This window comes from Schistocerca gregaria, chromosome 7 (genome assembly GCF_023897955.1).
Source record: "Schistocerca gregaria isolate iqSchGreg1 chromosome 7, iqSchGreg1.2, whole genome shotgun sequence".
Classification (NCBI taxonomy): Eukaryota; Metazoa; Arthropoda; class Insecta; order Orthoptera; family Acrididae; genus Schistocerca; species Schistocerca gregaria.
Window position 1 is genome coordinate 319,287,792 of NC_064926.1, and position 22,018 is coordinate 319,309,809.

A 22,018-nucleotide genomic window follows, 5' to 3' on the forward strand; every position below is an offset into this window, starting at 1 on the left:
GTCTACATATTCAAAACATTCCATAGGGTTTTGGAGGCTTCTCTGGCTTTATTATGACCATGTATGTTGCGTACCTTCTCAACATGCGTCGACTGAATAATTCAATGAGCAGCTACCAAATAGCACGTTACGTCTGGAACAGTTTAGGTATGTATAGTGGAATAGCCTACTTTACAGAGTTTGTCTGTGAAGTAATGAGACTAGCCACCGAGCAACACTCCAGTCGCCGGCAATGTGTTCCTCAGTGGGGGGATTTGTGTTGGGGGTCTAAACTAATCAACACACCAGGCAGCAGTCGCGTCTGAGCTCTGACACTGTGAGGATCATGCATGACGCAAAAGCTGTTTTTGAGTCACAGTAGAAAATGTGAAAAATGAAGCTTTCGCTGGAGCTTATTACACGATTTAATTTTGCTTTTATCTAGACAAAACTGCTTCTGAAATACTCTCTGTGATTAAGGAGGCTTACAAAGATGACACCCTGTTATGGGCGCAGGTTTGCTGTGGTTCAATGAGTTCAGCAACGGACGGGAGACTGTTGAAGACATGGAGCGATATGGACGCCCTTCAATGAATATTTTGGATGAAAATGTGGCTGAAGTGAAAAATGCAAGGCATTTGTACCTGTGGGATGAAATGTCAATTCCATTTTCTACAAAGACATTAAAGAGCACTTGCACAGAACCATCAAATTGGAACTACCAGAGACTGCCGATCATTGGAAGCTCCACCATGACATCACTCCGGCCCAAATTACCTTCGTTGCTACCACCTACCTACCTGGATAGAGACTGCAACCTTGCTGCAACCACTGTAGAATCCAGATACAAGCATATCAGACTTTATTCTATTCCCAAAACTGAAGAGAAACCTGAAAGGTCTCCATTTTGGCGATGTTCCTGCCATCCAGTGGGCTGTCACAGTGTCTGTGAAAGAGATTAAGTCAGCTGACTTGCTGGGAGCCTTTGCAACATGGAAATTGCATTGGCAGTGGTGTATCGGGACCCAAGGAGACTATGTTAGCAATTTTAACAATGTGCACCAACTGGATCAATAAATTCTTTTTAGCAGACCCAGTCTCTATACTTTATGGACAAACCCAGTATATAAGACAAATTTAATCCATAAATTGCAACTTTCAGCTCATATAGAGTTTTTAATAGTGTATATTTTCTTTTGTAGCACAGGCTGACTGGACCACCGATGGTATTAGTTTAACACCAGCTGATGCTGATAATGTACCAACATTATCAGAATACCATGAACATTATGAAGTTGTGTTTGTGGATATTTCTGGTTTCTGTAACATCTGTGCCGATATGACGAAGGAGACCTTCCAGATGGTAATTAATTGCATGTGTTTTTGTTTACTAGAGCAGAATAGGTTGTTTATATCATGATTTATGTTTATTTGAACAATAAAGAATTTGTACAGTTAGCTAAATAATTGATGCTTCTGATTTTATTTAGCTCTTTACAGTGTGTAATGTATTTGGAGGCAGTTGCGTAATTTACTGTAATGCTTCATCTGAAAAGGAAAAAAAAGAGACTTCCATTGCATAGCAATAAAAGCACTTTGTACTGCACACATTTTTCCTCATGACTCTGCTTGTTGTGTTGTGTGCACACCGTGAGTTTTCTCGCTCTCAGTAGATTTTTAACATCATAGACACTCACAAATTGTGGTTACACCTGTCAGTAATGTTTTTAGTGCATTTCTTAACTTATTATAATAGTAGCCAGACTTTATTATGATTGTAGTTCACATTGGCATGTGGTGTTGCAAAGATTAGAATCAGTCAGATGCTCTCAAGCAAATTCTGTGAGAAATTCTGAAATTTTGTGTGTTTGTTTGATGGGAAACTGACTTTTACCAATGAAAAAGAAGGTTGACAGGTAACAGGCACATAATTCAATTCTCAACTAGAAGAAAGGGATGAAACTGTAGAATGAACTAGCCAATAGAGTGAGAACTAATGAAAAATAGATGAAATATGTGATTACTGACATTGATCTCGAAAAGTAGCTATTGTGTGAAGAGCTGTGGATAATTAAAGTATGGATCATCACAGTATTATGAGCTTTAGAAAAGAGGTTTTCAGTAGTTCATCAGAGTAAATTAACAACAGGTATGTGGTGTTCACTATTGTATACAAGATATGCAATACATTTGTAATAGAAGAATATCATGAAGGCTTGAATGAGAGAATAAATGCTGATATTATATACTGTAGTGCAACACATTTTTCATACATTTTCATTCTATACATTATCTTGAGAGATGTAATAATGGGGTCATCATTCCAGTTACTGGCAGAGAGGGTTGAGAATACCACCGTTGTTTAACTAATCATGGCCCTCAGCTTGTAAGTCAAGTGGAAGATTGAACGAAAGACTTCAAAGGTTCTGTGCCAATCTAGGATGTGACATCCTAAATTTGTGTCATAACATTGAGAAACATAGGGTCCCCCTAAATGGGCCAGGACTGCAGTACACATCAGTGGGCAGCTACTAAATAGCATTTACATCAATAGGTGTGTATATTGGAGTAGTCTACTTTACAGAGTTTGTCTGTGAAGTAAAGACTGTCTGCAAAGCAACACTCTAATTGCCAGCAGTGCACTTACTGGCAGGCGGCTTTGTGTGTGTGTGTGTGTGTGTGTGTGTGTGTGTGTGTGTGTGGAGGGGGGGGGGTCTAAGCTAAGCAATGCATCATTCAGCAGTGTAATGTGCTAATAAAATAATAAAAATAAAAGTCCAGGTATTAAACATAATGTTACTTTGATCAACCATGACTTTGTACGTAAAAATGTTGTGAATAAAATAGAAAGAAACTTCCACATGGGAAAAATATATTAAAAACAAAGATTCCAAGACTTACCAAGCGGGAAAGCGCCGGTAGATAGGCACAATAAATAAAACACACAAACAATCACACAACATATCTAGCTTTCGCAACCAACGGTTACTTCTTCAGGAAAGAGGGAAGGAGAGGGAAAGACGAAAGGATGTGGGTTTTAAGGGAGAGGGTAAGGAGTCATTCCAATCCCGGGAGCGGAAAGATTTACCTTAGGGGGAAAAAAGGACAGGTGTACACTCGCACACACACACATATCCATCCGCACATACACAGACACACGCATACATTTCTGCCTTTACAAATGTCTGCATCTTCAAAAGCAAAACAAGGATAATAGAATGTAGTAGAATTAAATCAGGTGATTCTAAGGGAGATTAGGAAATGAGACACTTAAGGTAGTTGATGAGTTTTGCTACTTGGGCAGCAAAATAACTGTGCTGGCCGAAGTAGAGAGGATATAAAATATAGACTGGCAGTGGCAAGACAAGCATTTCTGAACAAGAGGGGTTTTTTTTTTTTCCCTTTTTTTTACATTGATTTGATTATACGTTTAAGTGTTAGGAAGTCTTCTCTGAAAGTATTTGTATGGAATGTAGCCATCATGGAAGTGAAACATGGATGATAAACAGTTCAGACAAAAGAGAATGGAAGCTTTCATAAAGTGACACTACTGAAGAATGTTGAATATTAGATGGATAGATCACATAACTAATGAGGAGGTAATGAAAAGAATTGGGGAGACAAGAAGTTTGTGGCACACCTTTACCAAAAGAAGGGATCATATAATAGGAAACATTCTGAGACATCAAGGGGTCACCAGTTGAAGGGAAGTGGGAGAGTAAAAATTGTAGAGGGAGACCAAGAGATGAATACAGTAAGCAGATTCAGAGGAAAATAGGTTGCAGTAGTTATCGGAGATGAAGAGGCTCGCTCAAGATAGAGTAGCATGGAGAGCTGCACCAAAACAGTCTTAGGACTGAAGATCACAACTAAAACATCAATTTATTTTAAACAAAATGTTTTAACCCGCATTATTGGCGAGTTTAAACTGTTCAATCATTTTAAAGTGCAGATGTACACTATGTGATAAAAAGTATCGGACACCCCCAAAAACATGTTTTTTTCATATTGAGTGCATTGTGTTGCCACCTACTGTCACATACTCCATATCAGCAGTCTCAGTAGTCATTAGACATCTTGAGAGAGCAGAATGGGAAACTCTGTGGAACTCACTGACTTTGAACGTGCTCATATGATTGTGTGTCACTTGTGTCATACGTCTGTACACGAGATTTCCACACTCCTAAACATCCCTAGGTCCACTATTTCCAATGTGATAGTGAAGTGGAAATGTAAAAGGACACGTACAGCACAAAAGCGTACAGGCCGACCAAGTTTGTTGACTGATAGAGACTGCCAACAGTTGAAAAGGGTTGTATTGTATAATAGGCAGACATCTATCCAGACCATAACACAGGAATTCCAAACTGGATTTCGTGGTCGAGCAGCTGTTCATAAGCCACACATCACGTCGGTAAATGCCAAATGACGCCTTGCTTGGTGTAAAGAGTGTAAATATTGGCCAATTTAACAATGGAAAAATGTTGTGTGGAGTGATAAATCACGGTACACAATGTGGCAATCTGATGGCAGCATGTGCATATGGCGAGTGCCCAGTGAACATCTTCGGCCAGCACGTGTAGTGCCAACAGTAAAATTCGGAGGCAGTGTTGTTATGGTGTTATCATGTTTCTCAAGTAGGGGGTTTGCGCACCTTGTTGTTTTGTGTTTCACTATCACATTAGAGGCCTACATTGATGTTTTAAGCACCTTCTTACTTCCCACTGTTGAAGAGCAAATTTAGGATGGCAATTGCATCTTTTAACATGATCGAGCACCTGTTCATAATGCACGTCCTATTGCGGAGTGCTTACATGACAATAACATCCCTGTAATGGACCGGCCTACACAGAGCCGTGACCTGAATCCTATAGAACACCTTGGGGATGTTTTGGAACGCCGACTTCATGCCAGGTCTCACTGACCAACATTGATACCTCTCCTCAGTGCAGCGCTCCGCGTAGAATGGGCTGCCATTCCCCAAGAAACCTTCCAGCACCTGATTGAATGTATGCCTGCGAGATTGGAAGCTGTCATCAACACTAAGGGTGGGCCAACACCATATTGTATTCCAGCATTACTGATGGTTGGCGCGACGAACTTGTACGTCATTTTCAGCCAGGTGTCCGGGTACTTTTGATCACATAGTGTACATACATCCCATACATACAGTATTAATATATCATAAACTATGTCATAATAAAGAACACAGCCTGAGAGAATACTTCAAGAGGATTGGCTTGTTGTAAACCACACTAAAAAGCATAATACTAGGTACTTCACCATAAATCTGGGCATACCATCTGCACACTGTTTGCAACCAAGTATGGTGTTGTTTAGAGTGTTTACAGGATTCTTTAGTATTCCTTTATGATTGGTTTTTTTATTGTGTTGTGACATGGTGTATGATCTGTTAATTATTGCTGTAGTACAAGCAGAGAGAGGTTGAAGGTAACATGTGTACTGGCTATGCTAAGCAGATTTGAAAGGCAGCTCTTAAAGTGAATCAGCCTCTAAATAAAAGCTTTTTTCAGGCTGTTCGTCATCAGCATTATTTACAATTTTTATTAGTCAAGCATTGAAGGGATGTTGGTGTGAAGTGGTAAGACTTTAAGATTTGTGTTCACTAGGATGGCTGTTTATATCCTTGCCTACCCATCTGGGTTGTGATTTTACTTGTTTTCCGTAAATTCTTAAGGCAAATGCTGGAATTGTTGCTTGGATGAGGACAAGATCAATTTTATGTCCTATCCTTTCCCAGTCTGAGTTTATACTCTTCATATAATGAACTTGCATCTACAAGACATTATAATGCAATTTTCATTCCCTGAATGATATTCGGAAAGTCTATACACATGAGCATTCTAGCTGGGGAGTTGTTAAAAGAGAGCTGTTACGAGATTTGTTATTTTCTAAAGATGGTCCGCAGCTGATGGTCTCGTGGTAGCGTTCTCGCTTCATGAGCACGGGGTCCCGGGTTCGATTCCCGGCGGGGTCAGAGATTTTCACTTGCCTTGAGATGACTGGGTGTTGTGTCGTCGTCATCATCATCATCATCATCATCATCATCACCACCACCATCATCATTATTCCCCGTTACAGTCGGAGGGAGGCAATGGCAAACTACCTCCACTAGGACCTTCCCTAGTACGGCAGTGCGAGTCTCCCACATCATACCCTACGCTCTGTCAAGGAGTATAGGACATCATCATCACAAGTGTGCATGTGTGATGGAGAGGAGCCCCTACCTGGTGCCAACTTGAATCACTACTGTATTGTCTACAAGCAGTAGTGGGATCTCGTTACAAAACTAGTACACAAATACCATATTGACATACTCAGTATGTGTGAATGTGTGTGGCATGCTTAAATACTACATTAGTATTGGTCAACAAATTGCAGTCACAGTTGAAAAATTCAATTATGTAAACTCATGCACAACTTGAACTTCAAAACAAAAATGTGAGTCAATAAGTAAACCCATAGTAACTGGAATACCAACATGCAAAGTGAAGTCATATCTCTGTGACCACTAAAAGTAGGACTCACATCTGAAGGAATGTTTTATATTTGAAAATATTTACTATTCTTCCAGAAACACCTTGTATGTATCTTGTAGGGATCATGGAAATAAAATGACAGAGGTTAGGGAATGTAGGAGTTATTCGGTTAGTCATTAATCCCTCACAACATATGTGATTGGAATAGGACAGTGAGTGACTAAAATGATATGAAATACTTTGCACTATGTACTCTAAGTGGAATGCAGACTAAAGTTGTGGATGTAGATGTGTGCTAGACTAGGGCTTGAACACAGAGTCTTGCTGTTTTTTTTTTTTTTTTTTTTTCCTATTTTTCTTTTTTGCGAGCAGTACTGATGCTAATGAGGTATCCGTGTGCAACTCCCACCCGCAAAATGGATGATTGGAATTTATGAAATAATGGAATGATTTTACTACTTCTGCAATTTAAACTGGATTTAAGAAAAAAATGTCGTTTTTATCAAATATGTGGTAATGTTTTCGTAAGGAAAAAGCAATAGTGTTTTAAAAAACCTGATTGGCCTATGTATCAGTAGAGTTTGAATGTTTCATACTGCTTTCTTTTAATAGGCCGGAAGTTCCGTGATTAACAACATGCGTAAATGTTGTGTGATTTCCATCGGGAATAGTCAGCTGTTGAAGTCCTTGTAAATGTTTTTTAAGAGCCTGAGGTTTAGAGTGGTTCAAAATCTACATGCCTACTCATGCGGTTCTACAAGTTGAGCAAAACAACTCCATCCAGCCATCAAACTAGTGACTTTGGCAGTCTGGAGAGTGGGTGTTTTGCTTCTTTGCTAGCACAACTGCTACTCTTAAGCAGTTGAACTTTGTTCTGTGATAAGTGCTCTTTTCTGAATACATTTCAGTATGGCATCAACAATCACTACTAAGATTAAAGGAGGATATTCCATTTCTCTGTGTTTTTTATCATTGAACCCCATTAGGATGAGATGTGTGATATAATATTTTTAATTTCTGCATATTTTGAAGTTATCTGTAGAAAATGCTAATTTGTTAGTATATCTCTGCTTAGTAAGGCATAAATGCTCATTGCCTCATTTTCTGTTAGAAACTATATCCTTCTGTGTCTATATTTTTGAAACATTTGAATGGCATTTGTTGTCTGCAATGCCCAGTAGAGCGCTCACATATTTTACTATGCTTTCTTTATTTGAGTGCAGTTTTTTTTAGAATATTTCAGGATATTTGTTAGATTAGCATTGTTTTCACTAAATTAGATCTGAATTGTTCGCATTGTATTATCGGAACTAAATGTTTTGAATGAGTTTTATGACATAAGAACATTACAGGAAGGCCACATAAATTCATTGTTTCTTTCAGGTGAAAAGTGAAGCAGAACTGGCCATTAAATTTCTTGACAGTAACTCAGTCAACAGTTTCCAAGTTCTTTTTATGACTCGTATGCCTTTCTATCGTCAGTATGACCACATCTTCTGGTGAGTGAAATCTTTTTATCTAAAATATTAGGACTCTTAACTTTAAGTAAACCTGATGTGACCTAACACACAGATGATGTTGCAATTGGTATCTAAGACGTGTTGCAATAGAGTTGAGAGTTTTTTAAACTTGTGTATTTTACAGCAAGCATAATGGTTCATTTTTTCTTCTCATTTCATCTCTACATCTACATCTATGTACATACTCCCCAAGCCATCGAATATTTCATGGCGGAGAGGAGCCTGTACTGCAATTAGTCGTTTCCTTTTCTGTTCCATTCGCAGATAATGCGAAGGAGAAATGACAGTCTATATGCCTCCATATGACCCCTAATTTTTTGTATATTATCTTTGTGGACCCTATGCAAAATGTGTGTTGGTGACAGTAGAATTGTCTGCAGTCAGTTTCAAATGTGGCTCTTCTAAATTTTCTCAGTAGTTTTCTTTGAAATGAATGTCTTCTTCCCTCTAGGGATTCTCACTTAAGCTCCTGAAGCATATCTGTAACACTTACACGCTGATTGAATAACACTTGCATGATGATTGAACTTTCCGGTAACAAATCTAGCATCTTACCTCTGAATTGCTTCGATGTCGTCATTCAGTCCAACCTGGTGCGGGTCCCAAACACTCGAGCAGTACTCAAGAATAGGTCACACTAGCATCCTATATGTGCTCTCCTTTACAGATGAACTACACTTTCCTAAAATTCTCCCAATAAACTGAAGTCAGCGATTAGCCTTCCCTACTACCCCCCCCCCCCCCACCCCCTCTTTCCAATCCCTGCCCCCGCCACCACATTTCAAGAGTGTTTTTTGAAGTTGGTACATGCTTAATGGTTTCTGCCTTCTGATCCTTCCAAAATCTCTTAATGAATTTATTATGTTCTTTCTTCCATTCTTCTGACCATTTCTTGCTAGTCTTCTTTTTAAGCACTTGGGTGAATTTCTGATTCAGTCTTTGTGTTCAAAAAACAGCTTGATTTATTATGATTTCTTCTGTGGTGTTCATGTATTGCAAATCTTTCCTAATTTCTTCTAATAACCTGATTTAGATATTCTTTGAATTGACAATGTTAAGTAGTCTTTTGATGAGTTTATTGGTGTTAATTTTATAAATATTGCAATAGAATTTCAGAGCTGTCTTGTGTGGAGTGTTAGTGAACTTAATCTGTTGGCATGTAGAGATCAGACATTCTTATCGTCATTCAAATTTTGTTGTGTTGTGTGGGGCCTTCATATTTTTGTAAAAATTTTCCTCCCTTGTTTTTCAATTTAGGTAATTTTAGAGTGCCCACCAGCAGCCATTGTATTTGGTGTGTATAGTGCTTCTGGTAAAAGGATTGTTTTGTAATGTTGAAATTTTGCATCATGTGAAAATGCCACTATCCAATGCTGAGGGCAGTCTGATATCTCTGAGGCATTTGAAGGAGGATATGTGTAGAATTATTGCACATGCCATCTTTAGTGTAACTCTCCTGCTGTTTTGATGCAGATTGTACATGTTGTGGGTTTCCCAAATGTTTGTAAAGGCCTGACTGTCTGTCTTATTTGATTTTTTTTTGGTCAGTTGGTCAGCAACTATTACCCAGCCAGCAGCAGTTCAGAACACAGTATTCCATTCATAAGTTGCAATGAGCTTCTAACAATAAGAAGTGACTTATAGTTTTATTTACTGTATGTATTTCAGTTTAAAATCTAAATTTCTTGCGTATTTGTGTTTTTAGTAACCACAGTTTCGTGTTTTAACTGCTTTGTAGGGGGCCTATTTCCACCATTTGTTTTGTGTCAGGAATTTGTTTTCGTGTGAGCAATCACTTACAACTGTAGAACTCATTAGTTGGTTGGTAACTCCCATCTAGGCAGCAGCACTTCAGAGCTTAGCTTTTTTGTTTGTGACTTCTGCATATTAAATCACAGTTTATTCCATAGTTCCTCTTAAGTATTAATAGGTTGTGATTGCTATGTTCAGAGGTGAGCTGACTTGGTGACACTTTACCTGCAGCTCCACGTGATGCTGGCCTTGGTCATGCAGCTCGAGGCCATTGCCATTGGGCAGTGCTGGGGGATGGGGGATGGGACTGGGTGTAGGGGTGGGAGGCACATCCAGCATGTCTCTCGTGTCCTCCGGTTTGTCCACTACTGCCCATATTGAGAACAACTCTTTATCTGAGGTTGAGTTGGAGGTGTTGCAAGGTGTAGCAGGCAGCTAAAGACTTTCCGGGGTGGGGGTGGGGATTGAAGAGCACACCTGGTTGATCTGACAAACAGTTACCAGGCACTGTCTGTGGCTGACAGAGACCCAGACCCAGATTTAGTTCGTCACCCTGTTCCAGAGGAAGCTTCTCAGCCCACAAGATCTGGGTGTTCACCGAGAGTGGATTTAATGGTAGTTGGTAGTCCAGTTCAGGTGCGTAATTGGGCCGCTTACGGATATGGCTGCCAAGGGAGGGGAAGAAGTACATTGTGCACTCTGTGTGCATACCAGGAAGAGTCATTCCAGATGTGGAATGAGTGCTTCCATGTGCCACAAGGAGTACAGGGTGTTGCCAGTTGCTGGTGGTGGCTCATGCTGGTACTATCTGTGTGTGTTGCTTTGGATCAGAAGAGATTGTCTCTGGTTTGAGGCGGCCAGCTGAAGTAGTAAAGACTGACAGTTTTGCTAGTGAGATGATGACAAAGCTCACCTTTGTAGCATAATTGACAGGAACAACTGCAGACGTTTATTACAGAGTTTAGTGGAGGGTCTGAATCAGAGGCCCAGATGGTTCTGTGACCATTGTGGTTGCAGATTTCTTGGCTTGTGCCATAGTGTGCTGTTGTTTCAGGTTCTGCTTATTAGGTCAGACAATAGGTCTGATGTCTCCTACATGCAGGAGGCAGCTACATGGGTAGCAGAGGCTGTGTTGAGTGGACTGGGTGATTTTTTTTTAGCTTAGAGGGTCTTGGGAAAGGCGCATAAAGGGATTCAGTTGCGAAGTATGAACACAGGAAGAGGGTAGATATAACAACAGTTATTACTGATCTTCGTAGCTGTGTTGGGAAAGAACCATAGCTCCAAGCAGAATAGAAAGCACTGAAGCTCAAATAGTTATAGGTAGTGAAACCTGGCTAACCCTGGAGACAAGTTCAGCTGAAATTTGCAAAGCACTTAACAGTGTTTAAATACAGTTTGTGCTTTCTTCAAAAATTACTTTGTGCAGTTACTTCAGGAGCCCACTTTTTGTTGATGTTAGAAGTAGTTTATCTTCTAATGAAACTAAAGTAGGTAGTGTTTATGGGTTAGTATTAGTAGCTATTAGACTTGACTTCCTGAGTAAATTAATAATTGGTTCATTTTACAAACCTCCAACTCAGATGATACAATTGCTGTACAGTTGAAAGTAAACTTCAGTCTCATCACAAGTAGGGACCCCGACTTATATAATTATAGTTGGAGGTGACTTCAATTTACCCTTGATATGTTGGCAAAAATACATTTTTAAATCTGATGGCAAGTATGAAACATCATCAGAAATTATATTAAATGCTTTGTCCAAAAATTATGGTGAGCTATTAGTTCAGGAGCCTGCTCAAAGTGTAAATGGTTGTGAAAACAGCAGCACAAACTAAATGTAATTTTCAGATGTACCAAGTACTTCCGAGAAGGACTGATCAAACCTGAGAAAGCCTGAACCTTGGCCTCCACATGCATCATACATTGGGATCCTGTGTGGTTTGGTACACCATGGCCAACCCTGCCATAATGTAATATCAGTGTCAAGAGGAAAAAAAAAAAGAAAAACATACTTAATTCTGAAATATGAAATGATTTGCATAAGTGCCAAGAAGCAAGCAGCAGTTAATGGAGCAAGTTTAATTATCCATTCATCATGTAATGGAGATGATGTGCAGTCCATAGGCATATAAAAGCTGTAAGATGACAGATGAGCTTATGAACTTAATTTCTTCTCTGGAGTCATACTCATACATAAAGTTTCACCATTCTGACATTGGTCATGTTGGTTGGAGCACATTGAACAAGCAAAATAGAAAGGAGTGATGAAGGGAGGGGAGGGGCAAGGGCTGAAAGAATGCAGGGCAGCAGAAGAAGGAAATAGTTACTTTATATAGCATTAGGCAGAGCTGGAGCAGGCTTGGGTAGGGGTGTGTTTCTTGTGGTGACTTGGGAAAAGAGCAGTGGGCATTAAGGAAGAGTTGCAGGATAGGAAAGAGGAAAATAATTGAAAGAGAATAGTATAAAGATTCTTTGACTCATAAATTTCTGAATCAGATTAAAATGGAGCCAGAGTAAAGAAGTTCATTAGAATTTGAGAGAAAAGGAGTATGGGAACAGGAGACGGGCTGAGGAGGATGAGGTACAGGGACTAATAGAGACTGAGGCCAGGAGGATTGTGGTTGTAAACTACTTATTTGAGGGGCAATTCTCACCCATGCTATTTAAAGAAGCAGTTACGTTTTTCTAGTGTGGTGTGCGGGGGTATGAAGGTGGAGGAGGAACGATGGCTTGAGATGTAAATCAGCTGTTAAAGTTGGCCATGTGGTATTCACTGGCATCTTCTGCTTTTAGGGAGTCAAACTTGTCCTTGTTAGGTTGACCACCCAGTTTCTGAGTACATCTCATGGCAGTCTTAGTGGTAATTGGGCCAATAACACATATTTTGATCCTGCAATCCCACTGACCTCAGTATCTTTAATTCAGTCTCTTCTATTCATCACTGTCTTGTTTTATCCCCCACCCACACTCCCATCTTCTCTGTCCTTTTCGCAGTGTGCATCATGCCATCACTTCTGTTTACACCCAAATGAGCTTTTGTTGGTGCCATATTTCTCTCCCACTTCTTCTTGTCCGTTCCTTTCCTAGTTCTTACCTCTCCCTTCCATTTCTTCTCCCCCCTAAACTTTGTTCATCTCATCCAATTCCACTGACAGGACTTCTACCTTAATGTAGCTACAGACTGTTCCACTACGGTAGTATATGTACTCTGAAGAAGACTGAAGTTCCCAAACTGCAGTTTTCTGGGTATTGTTAAAGTACAAATGTACTGTTCAGGGCCCTCTGTCAATGGTGACTGAGTGCTTTTCATTGTTTAAATTGAATTTTATTGAAATAACTATGAAGTTAATTTAAAATTTTAAACTGTGATCGTTAGCATTTTGTGACAGTATTTTAGACAAATGTGTTCTGACTTGTATATACAATCTTGTGTATTGCCATGAAAATGTTTTTTAAATTGCTTTCATAAATTAATTAGCCAGTTTATCCCAGAACTAACAGTTTGGCAAATTACATAAAAATGAAAGATAACTGAAATAGCTGTATCTAATGCAAAAATGTGCTCTTATAGGTGACAGTAATGGCGTGAGTAAGAATGTATGAGATTCTCTACCTCATTTTTACCAGGAGAATGCAGGCTGAAGTGGATAGTGTGGAAGTATGCTGGAAGGAAATCTTAACATACTTTTGAGGAAGGTGTATAAATTACCAAGTGCAGACCAACTGCTACATATTGCAGTTCATAGAATAAAGATGCATTGTGTGGTTGCCAACATCCATTAATGGACAAATTGAAGAAGGAGAAGAATAAGTACACATTGAAGAGCAGTGTGCTAATTTATTATGAATAGAAAAAAAAGTCAGCAGATGAAATTGGAAATACGGAGGAGTTAATGAAACATGTCTGAAGATAGAAAATTTATCGTGTTTGAGAGAACTGACAAGCTAGAAAACATTTAGTCGGATCTGTGCATGCATAGATGGCTGATGAAAGGTAAAATAAAAAAAAAATAGAAGACCAGTGAAAGAGCAGAAGAAAAGAGAAAAATTAAGACAGGAGAAAGAGGGAAATAAGACAGATGAAGAAAGAAGTAAATGATGTTATCATAGGAGGACAAAGAAGGGCATTATTTGAACAAATTTATCCCTAGATAATTTTTCAAATGGAAGATAATTTTTTTTTAATTTGTGGATAAAGGGGTTATTCGTCTCCATAAATACAAATAATTAATTGTTATTTATTATTTATCTCAAAACTAACAAATACGTAGGCTACAACAGCATTTACTTGGTGTATTTTCTGATCAGCACTGTCACCTATAAGTGTTTGTTCCTGAGCTTTCTGTTGGATAAATGCATAATTAATGCATGTTTAGGTGGTATGACTTGATGGCTTAGTGGGTAAGTGCCAGACTACAAACAGAAAAGCCATGAACTTTATTCTCAGTAAGTCCTAGGATTTTTCTGTCACTTATCGTTTATTTCCACCTCTGGAAATTATTTGTACATGTGAAAAATACCACTTTGCACCTATGTTGGGAGTCCATATTAAACTACAGGTACCATTGTGACAAACTGGTAAAGTCAGTTCAGAGGCCATAAGAATGCTTTCTTCATTAGGATGCCCAGTTAAGCACTATAGTGTCCAAAACCAACCAGAACTTTATTTACTTTATGTAATAATAAGCATAACATAGATGAATGGCTTTGGCAGTTAACACTACCAATACAGCACAATTCAACTGACCCCTGCATTTGGAAGTACTTCCTCTCCTTTCCATTGTGGAAGCACTGTGTGTAACTAGGAAAAGATGAAAATGCAGCCGACAGAGACAAACTGAACTGCCTTCCTCAGTTGCACCAAGATTTCTAAAGTTAATGGATGTGGATCCGCTTCACATAACAACGCAGTTCTTTCCTATCTCTAGTGCTTCAAAATGAGTAAACAGAATAAGCATGTGCTGGCTGCTAATACTCAACATTCTTTAAATCTAAAGTCGATTAAAACTGTCATAAGCAACTTAGATAAAAATGATTCACCATCATCACTGTTTCTACTCAACTGTAAGTTTTTCAGGCTTGAAACTGAAAGTCCAAACAGCGAATGTATTGTGACTATTTATAAGTAAGGGTTGCTCACCTAAGATGGTTTGAATTAATGGACGTACTAATTCAGTGTTGAAGTTTTTGAACCACTTGAAATGAAAGCGAGAGGAACAAGCTGCTGAATAGTACTGTGCTTACACTAAGGAGGTAAACAAGGTCAAAGAAGACTCACATTTACAAATAATGATGAATCGTCCAATTATGTTTCATGAGATACATTTGACAGTGATCTTGCTAAGTTTTTGTCCGTTCCATGATTTTCTTGAATGCTATTCAAGACCAACTTTTTATTGAAATGCCTCTTCTTCATCTGCACACATCCTACATTGATGCAGGATTGGCACGGCTAATTCAAGGGGTGGCCAGATGCCCTTCCTGTCACCACCCTATTACCCCATGGGATGGAATATGCGTATCCCAAGTGGCTACATGTAGAGTTATTCTTGTCAAAATGAGCAAAAGTGTGGAACTGTTTGCAAAATCATGTAACTGAGGTGGGACTGGAGCACCAATCCCATATTAACCAGGTGGGATGTGGAAAACAGCCCAAAAAACCGTATGCAGGTTGGTCGGCACACCGACCTTCATCATTAAATTGCCGGGCAGATTTGATCTGTGGCCTGCACACCTCCCTGCCCAGCTTTAACCGGCCCCAGCTTTAACATGTCCAGCTATCTGAGTGGCTCTTTTTACTGAAATGCTAAACAATTTAAACATTTCAGATTAAACATAATTGGCTGAAGGACACTTACCAGAGAAATAAACATTTCCATCAGGAACAAGTTGCAGTAAAAAGATATTATTGTAAGATGAAGAATATAGAGGGTGGACCATTTTAATCTGTAATGTGGAATAAGTCAAGATAGAGATGAAATACAGCAAAGTGTGTTACGTAAAAATTGTTGGTGGAAAAGAGGGTCACACTTTGCTGCTAATGGCCATGTCCTTGAGTGTGATTTTCAAGGCGATTTTTTAAAATGGGAACCCTAATGTCTGATTTACAATTTGAAAAGAGCATCAGATTTACGTATAAAATGATATGTTATTCAAGGTCATGAAAACGTTCAGTCAAGGTCAAAAATGCAAATATGCTTTTAGTTCTAGTAGGTATTAATTCAGAATAGAGGAGGGGTACAGCAAAATACAATGTTAGATGCAAACAGAAAGGGGTATAAGGGTTACATATCATTACCATTAACCATGATTTTAAAGGTAATTATCAAACATCATTCGAAGACTGGGTTTTGTTTAGTGGAAATCCTCATTTGTGACATCGTATTTCGAAAGACCAAACAGAGATTTGAACTTCAAGTTGTAATTAATGTGTTTATTCGCAAAAATAAATACATCACAGTGTATAAATGTTGTGGCATTTGCAAGACAGAACTAACATAAATAAAAAATAGATCATTTATTTACAAGTCGTTGAATGACTCCTCTTGCCTCTTGTATCTCAGGATCCCCTTTCAGTTTGTATCTAGCATTATATTTTGCTGTATCCCTCCTCTATTCTAAATTAATCCCTACTAGAACTAAAAACATATTTCCATATTTGACCTTTATTGTACGAGCTATGACCTTGAATGATGTATCATTTTATATGTAAAATTTGCAGCTCTTTTCAAATCTTGTGTTAAATATTAAGGTTCCCATTAAAAAAAATCACTTACACTCCCAAACCATCATGAAAATCACATACAAGGTCACAGCTGGTAGTAGCAATGCGTGACCCTCTTTGCCACCTAAAACATTTTGCTATGTCTCATCTCCATCCTGAGTTACTCCCCATTATGGATTAAAAACATTCACTCTGGTATATATGTATAATTTTTGCCACCTAGTTATGCTGTAAAATTAGTTTTTTGGGTTATGATCCATCGAACTGATAACCTTGTTAGACATCCAAAACATAAGCATGGTGGAGAGTTTCTGGAACTCATACCTACATTGTGAAGTCACAATGCTAGATGAAATTCACAGACACTCCAGTTTGGACCCAGAAAGAGCTGTTGCAACTGTAGCTTATAATAGAAGCAATTTTGTAAAAGTATTAAAAGTGTTTGTTGTCTCTGTCAGTAGTTAAGTGGAGTCAGAGAGAGATTTGACAGATGAAGATGATGATCACGACTGTGATCAAGATGGTCATCTAGAAGTGTTAGAGTATTTCTGTTTCAGTGAAAGTGCAAATATCACAGAATATGGCATCCAGTTGCCAGAACGCTTTCCTTGTGCTGCACATACACTAAATTTGTGTGATTCCCGAAGTGATACTAAAATGCTGAAAATGGAGAATATATATAGCATAATTTGAAGTACATCCCAAAACAATACAAAAATGTAAAGCTTTGTGAAATCCAGCTAGATAGACGTGGAAAACCATGTGAAATAATTGAAAGTGTTTTAGGACAAACTTGGACCAGCCATAGCATTAAAAGGTGAAATACTTTGTACAAATTTATTTATATGAGGTAGTTTGATGCAGCTACATAGAGTTTTGAGTTTCAAAAATTTTGTAAGCGGCACTGAGCATGAATGCATAAAAGAGGTTGTAATGTGTTCAGGCACTATTGTTCAAGCTGTGGAATACTACAGGACATATTATGGACTTCTCGTTCCATGCTTTGTGATTCTACATAAGAGGGTGCAAAGACTTTTGTCATCTTTCTGTACCAAAGGGAGAACATACAGCTGTTGCAGCACCGTTTTTCACACTGTTCAAAAATGAGTTGTTCACCCGCATTAATTGTCCCTGATCAAGGGAGGCTTTCAACAAACTTCAAACATATAGTCAAGAAGTGTTGCAGGAATTGGGTGACGATTCTGAAAATGAAAGTGTGACAGAAAAAGAAAATTAGTTCTCGAATTTGAATCAGATTCATGAGCTGAAACTGACAGGGTACCATAGCAAAGTTATTCACCAAAATCTAGAGCAGAATTTATGATTTTTCAAACTTTTACTGAAGAAGATCTTGATTGAAGTCTGTGGTTATCCTGAAATAAAGACAGTTTCCAGAAGATCTAATCTTATATAATTATTTGTTAAAAAATTATCTTTTATTCGTGCTCCCCTTTCTTCATAAAAATTGAATAAATATTTTTATTCGTGTAAGTGAGTAGTCATTCAAATAAATATTTTTATCTGTTGTTCACAAATAATAATTTTTATTTGTACTCATTATTCCTTATTTGCATAGATTTTGTCCAGCTCTGTTTGAGACAGTAATTAGCTCACTTGGAAAAGGTGGTGAACTAAGAAGATGTTGGTTATTTAAAGACACCATCCCAACATTGGCCTGAAGTGATTTCGGGACATCTCTGTAACTAGTCTGAGATCTGAATGTTGCTCCCTCGTGATTAAGAGTCCAATTTATTAACTATCCTTGGTGTTACAAACAATGGCATGCAATTCAGACTTGTTCTTCACTCCTATTTCATGCATGCATTCTCTTACAGCTGTGAATGTCGTAGGCAATTCAAGTGTTAAACATGATCGTTGCAAGTTAATTAGTAAATTTTTATTCTATTTGTTGTGAATTATTACTGATGGTGGTGGTAAGCAACAAATTCTACATTAGTGAGAGAAATAATTTGCAGGATACACGATTCTTTTTAGTGCAAAGCATGTGTGTGAATGTACCACAAGTGTCATTTTGAACGAGCAACTATGCGTACCTTGTTTATGCCTTGACCTGAGCCAAGTGCAGTCATTTGTGAACTATAGAGTGCCATCTTATTCAGTCTATTGTCTGCAGGATTTTGTGGTGCTTGTATTGGGAGTTTTGTATCCCGTCAACGTGTGTATGATATTTTTACAATAAAAATAGCTAAGCCCCACTATGTTCTCACAACTATGGGAAAAATAATGAAAGTATTGTTAACTGTTGTCTCGGTCATGAAGAATGAAATTAATTTCATATAGCATAATTTTTCCTGGAGTTAAGAGCTGTATTTTTCATTTGCTCCCCCCCCCCCCCCCTTTTCTTCTTCCTAATCACCATCCACCTCTAACCCCCCCGACCCCCCCCCCCCCTCAACTTTCCCCCTGTCATGTGTATAAACTGAAACAGACATTTACATGTTTAGTATGATGTCCTTTCATTTTAGTAAAATGTTGCGAAACTGTTGCTTTCCTACACTCTCAAATGTCCCACCATTTCCATTATCTTTTCTAAAGTAAAATTATCCTGAATTGATGTTAAATTTATTACTAAATGTGAAAAGGATAGTACTGAAATGTTGTTTATATTGCAGTGTGAGAGATATGGAAAGCGTTGTGTCAACTCAAAGCCCCAAAAGTAAGCAACTAGACTGGTTAGGACAAGTGAGACCTTTGGCGTTGGCACTGATTCTTCCTCTAATACGAAGAGCCCTTGGATCTCGTATATTGTCGTTGGGAGTCAGTTTAGGTGCTTCAAAGACTTGGAACCCAAGGCAGAAGCCACCTCTTGATGAACCTCATCTAGTGTTTGGATTGAGGCTTAACCCATCGCATGCTTACAGTATCCTTGACAGAGGTCCTGAAGCTAATGTTCCAGAGGTAATGTCAGCACATTATGTATTAAGGCTGAACTTTTAGTATTAAGTTTAAACTTTTAGTATTACGGTTAAACTTTTAGTGTTAAGGTTAAACTTTTAGTATTAAGGTTAAACTTTTATTCATTCACTTCTATTTTAGGGACAAGATGAAAGGATTGATGTTTAGGAACAAAAATAATCTCTTTATTGTAATTTATGGAAATTTTATGAAATTATCAACTTGTGTTGTTATTACTTAACTCAATTTATGTTCATTTGTACAAGGCAAACTCCAACAGCTAAATTTTTCCTCAATAAATATTTAAGTCTTGTAAATGTTCAAGGCTAACATAAAAACAAGAAAGAAAGTTAATTCAAATAAGCGAGTGTAAAATATGTGCTCTTAGTTATATAATCAAATCTGGTATGTGTTTGCATTAGCAAAACATACAGTGAAATCTTACTATACACCTGTCAAGGGCTTTTTAAAAAATTGTGTAAAATGTAGCAAAAATTAAAAGGTGGGAAATTTTTTTAAAGTGAAAAATTGATGTATGGAATCCCTCTCCCATTGCATGTCTATACTTAATCCATGTTATTAGTACATAATATGCACCAAAATATTCATCAGAGACTTGTTTATTATCTGTATTCATCGGAGACTTGTTTATTATCTGATCAAGGTTTTCTGAAGTTGACACTATGTTTAGTCACTGATGTGATATATCGTGGCACTTTGGCACAGCAAATCACACTAAAATTTATGAGTTTTGGAGAGAGACAAACAGTCGTAAACTGAGGAGTAGCCATGTTGAGGTAACTTTTTATGAAGCTATAGTGCCATATAATTTTCATATTTAGACTTGTGTACTGTGGAAATATGCAGTTTAAGTGTTGCACCATATTGAAGATCTCTCTAAAACCCATCATTTTAGTGCAATTTATTCTGCTAATGTGTTGGGCAAAGCGTATATACTAGAATTTATAACAGAAAGTGTGTGAAATATTGCAAAATGTATTAAATATAGTGCGTGAACATCGGAGTTTGGACTATGCAGCAGTATCAAAAATTACCACAACCTTGACTTTACATTCACATTGTTGGCTTCACCGATTCATAACCAGATTGTCACCTTCAAATCTAACTTCAGGCTATACTACATATCAGTTTGTAACCACAACCAAGATTCCAGGATGGGGAAGAGGCTGGGGCTGTTAGCATATCAAGCATTAGTCTTTAAAGCACATTCTTTATATAACATTAATAAATACTTTTATTTGTTATACTGACCTTTAGTGTGGATGGTCTTCCGTAAATGTGACATAATCAACAAACAGGTAAAGCAATTCCTAATTTCCAACAAAAAAATTCAAAATCATGGGTTGTTTTAATTTTTTGTGAATTTTTTCAGTATGGTTTATCAGTTCAGAAGCATCATGGAAAGCTTTGACAATACAACAGAAGTATATTTTCTTACTGTCTACACTGCTGCATTTAAATGTGTGATAGAAGGAACTCCACTTTCATAAGCACTATGACTATCACTATCTCTTCCTGCACCATCGTCATTTTCCTGCATATGAAAGGCAGCAGTGACAGAATTGTTGTTAAAGTATAGGAAATCTTGCACTGGATGCACTGACTGCAACTTTCTTCCATGACTAAGCAGTTAAAGTTTCAGTGTCACCATTATTATTCAGATCTGGAATATCAGATCCATTTCCTTTATCTTCTTGAATTAATGCTGTTTTTTGAAAGCATTTGGAGATGGAGGACTCCTTAATCTCTGTCTTTGACTTGGCAATATGGAGCAAAGCGTCTAAAACTTACACTTTAAAGAAGGCTGGGTTTTTTCCAGCTGCCATCAAACTTTACGCTTTTTGAACGTCTTTCCTAAGTGATTTCTGAAGGCATGGATAATGTCCGGATCCGAAGGTTACAGTTCTGTGGAACTCTGTACTTTGCATAAATTTTTATATTTACTTTTTTGATGTACTGGGTAACAAAGGAGAACTTTCCTCTTACAGGCTCTTATTCTTGCCTCAAAGCTGTCAGTTGCTTCTTGAATAGTTCTGCTATTATCAATACTTTGTTATTGGCACTGTAGTTCATGGGCAATGTTTTTACATTTTTAAAACAATGTGGCTTTTTTATTTACTTACTTACTGGTCAGCACTGCAATCCTTGCAGAACCTTGGCCTTCTTTGTCACCTACCTTCATTCTTCTCTGTCAATTCTTTTCCTTCTCTGATTTTTGAATCCCATTGCTTTGAGGTTTTCCTCCATATCTTCAAGCCACCTTTTCCTGTACCTCTTCTCTTTTTCCTCTCAGGCTTTTCTATGAACACTTTCTTAACACTCAGAGCTTCTGGCATTCAACTTAAAATTAAAACAGTATCGAAAGTCTTGGGACTTCCTACACCAATATCTCGCCAGTATCAATGTCGATAACAGAAATTGTTAGGATTCTCAATTCCTGGGATCGATGAACTATCTACACCATAATTTAGTTTGTATGGAACCTTCAAAGCTCGAGTCCTACTTGCACTTGGTCAGTTTTCTTAATTTCACGCACTGTTATTTGCACTTAGCAAAATGAAGTCTGTTTTTAACGATGATGTTCAGCATAGACACAGGTATGC

The 22,018-nt window shown here is 38.0% G+C and overlaps 1 protein-coding gene across 1 annotated transcript in view; it reads left to right on the forward strand.

The window, feature by feature from the left end:
- Nucleotides 1-22,018, forward strand: part of LOC126281851 (nucleolar protein 6) — a 125,028-nt gene that overhangs the window by 52,639 nt on the left and 50,371 nt on the right. The window contains exons 8-11 of the mRNA XM_049981107.1: nucleotides 27-147; nucleotides 1,182-1,342; nucleotides 7,863-7,978; nucleotides 19,112-19,397. Coding sequence (XP_049837064.1) covers nucleotides 27-147; nucleotides 1,182-1,342; nucleotides 7,863-7,978; nucleotides 19,112-19,397 — 684 coding nt within the window. The remainder of the gene's footprint in view (nucleotides 1-26; nucleotides 148-1,181; nucleotides 1,343-7,862; nucleotides 7,979-19,111; nucleotides 19,398-22,018) is intronic.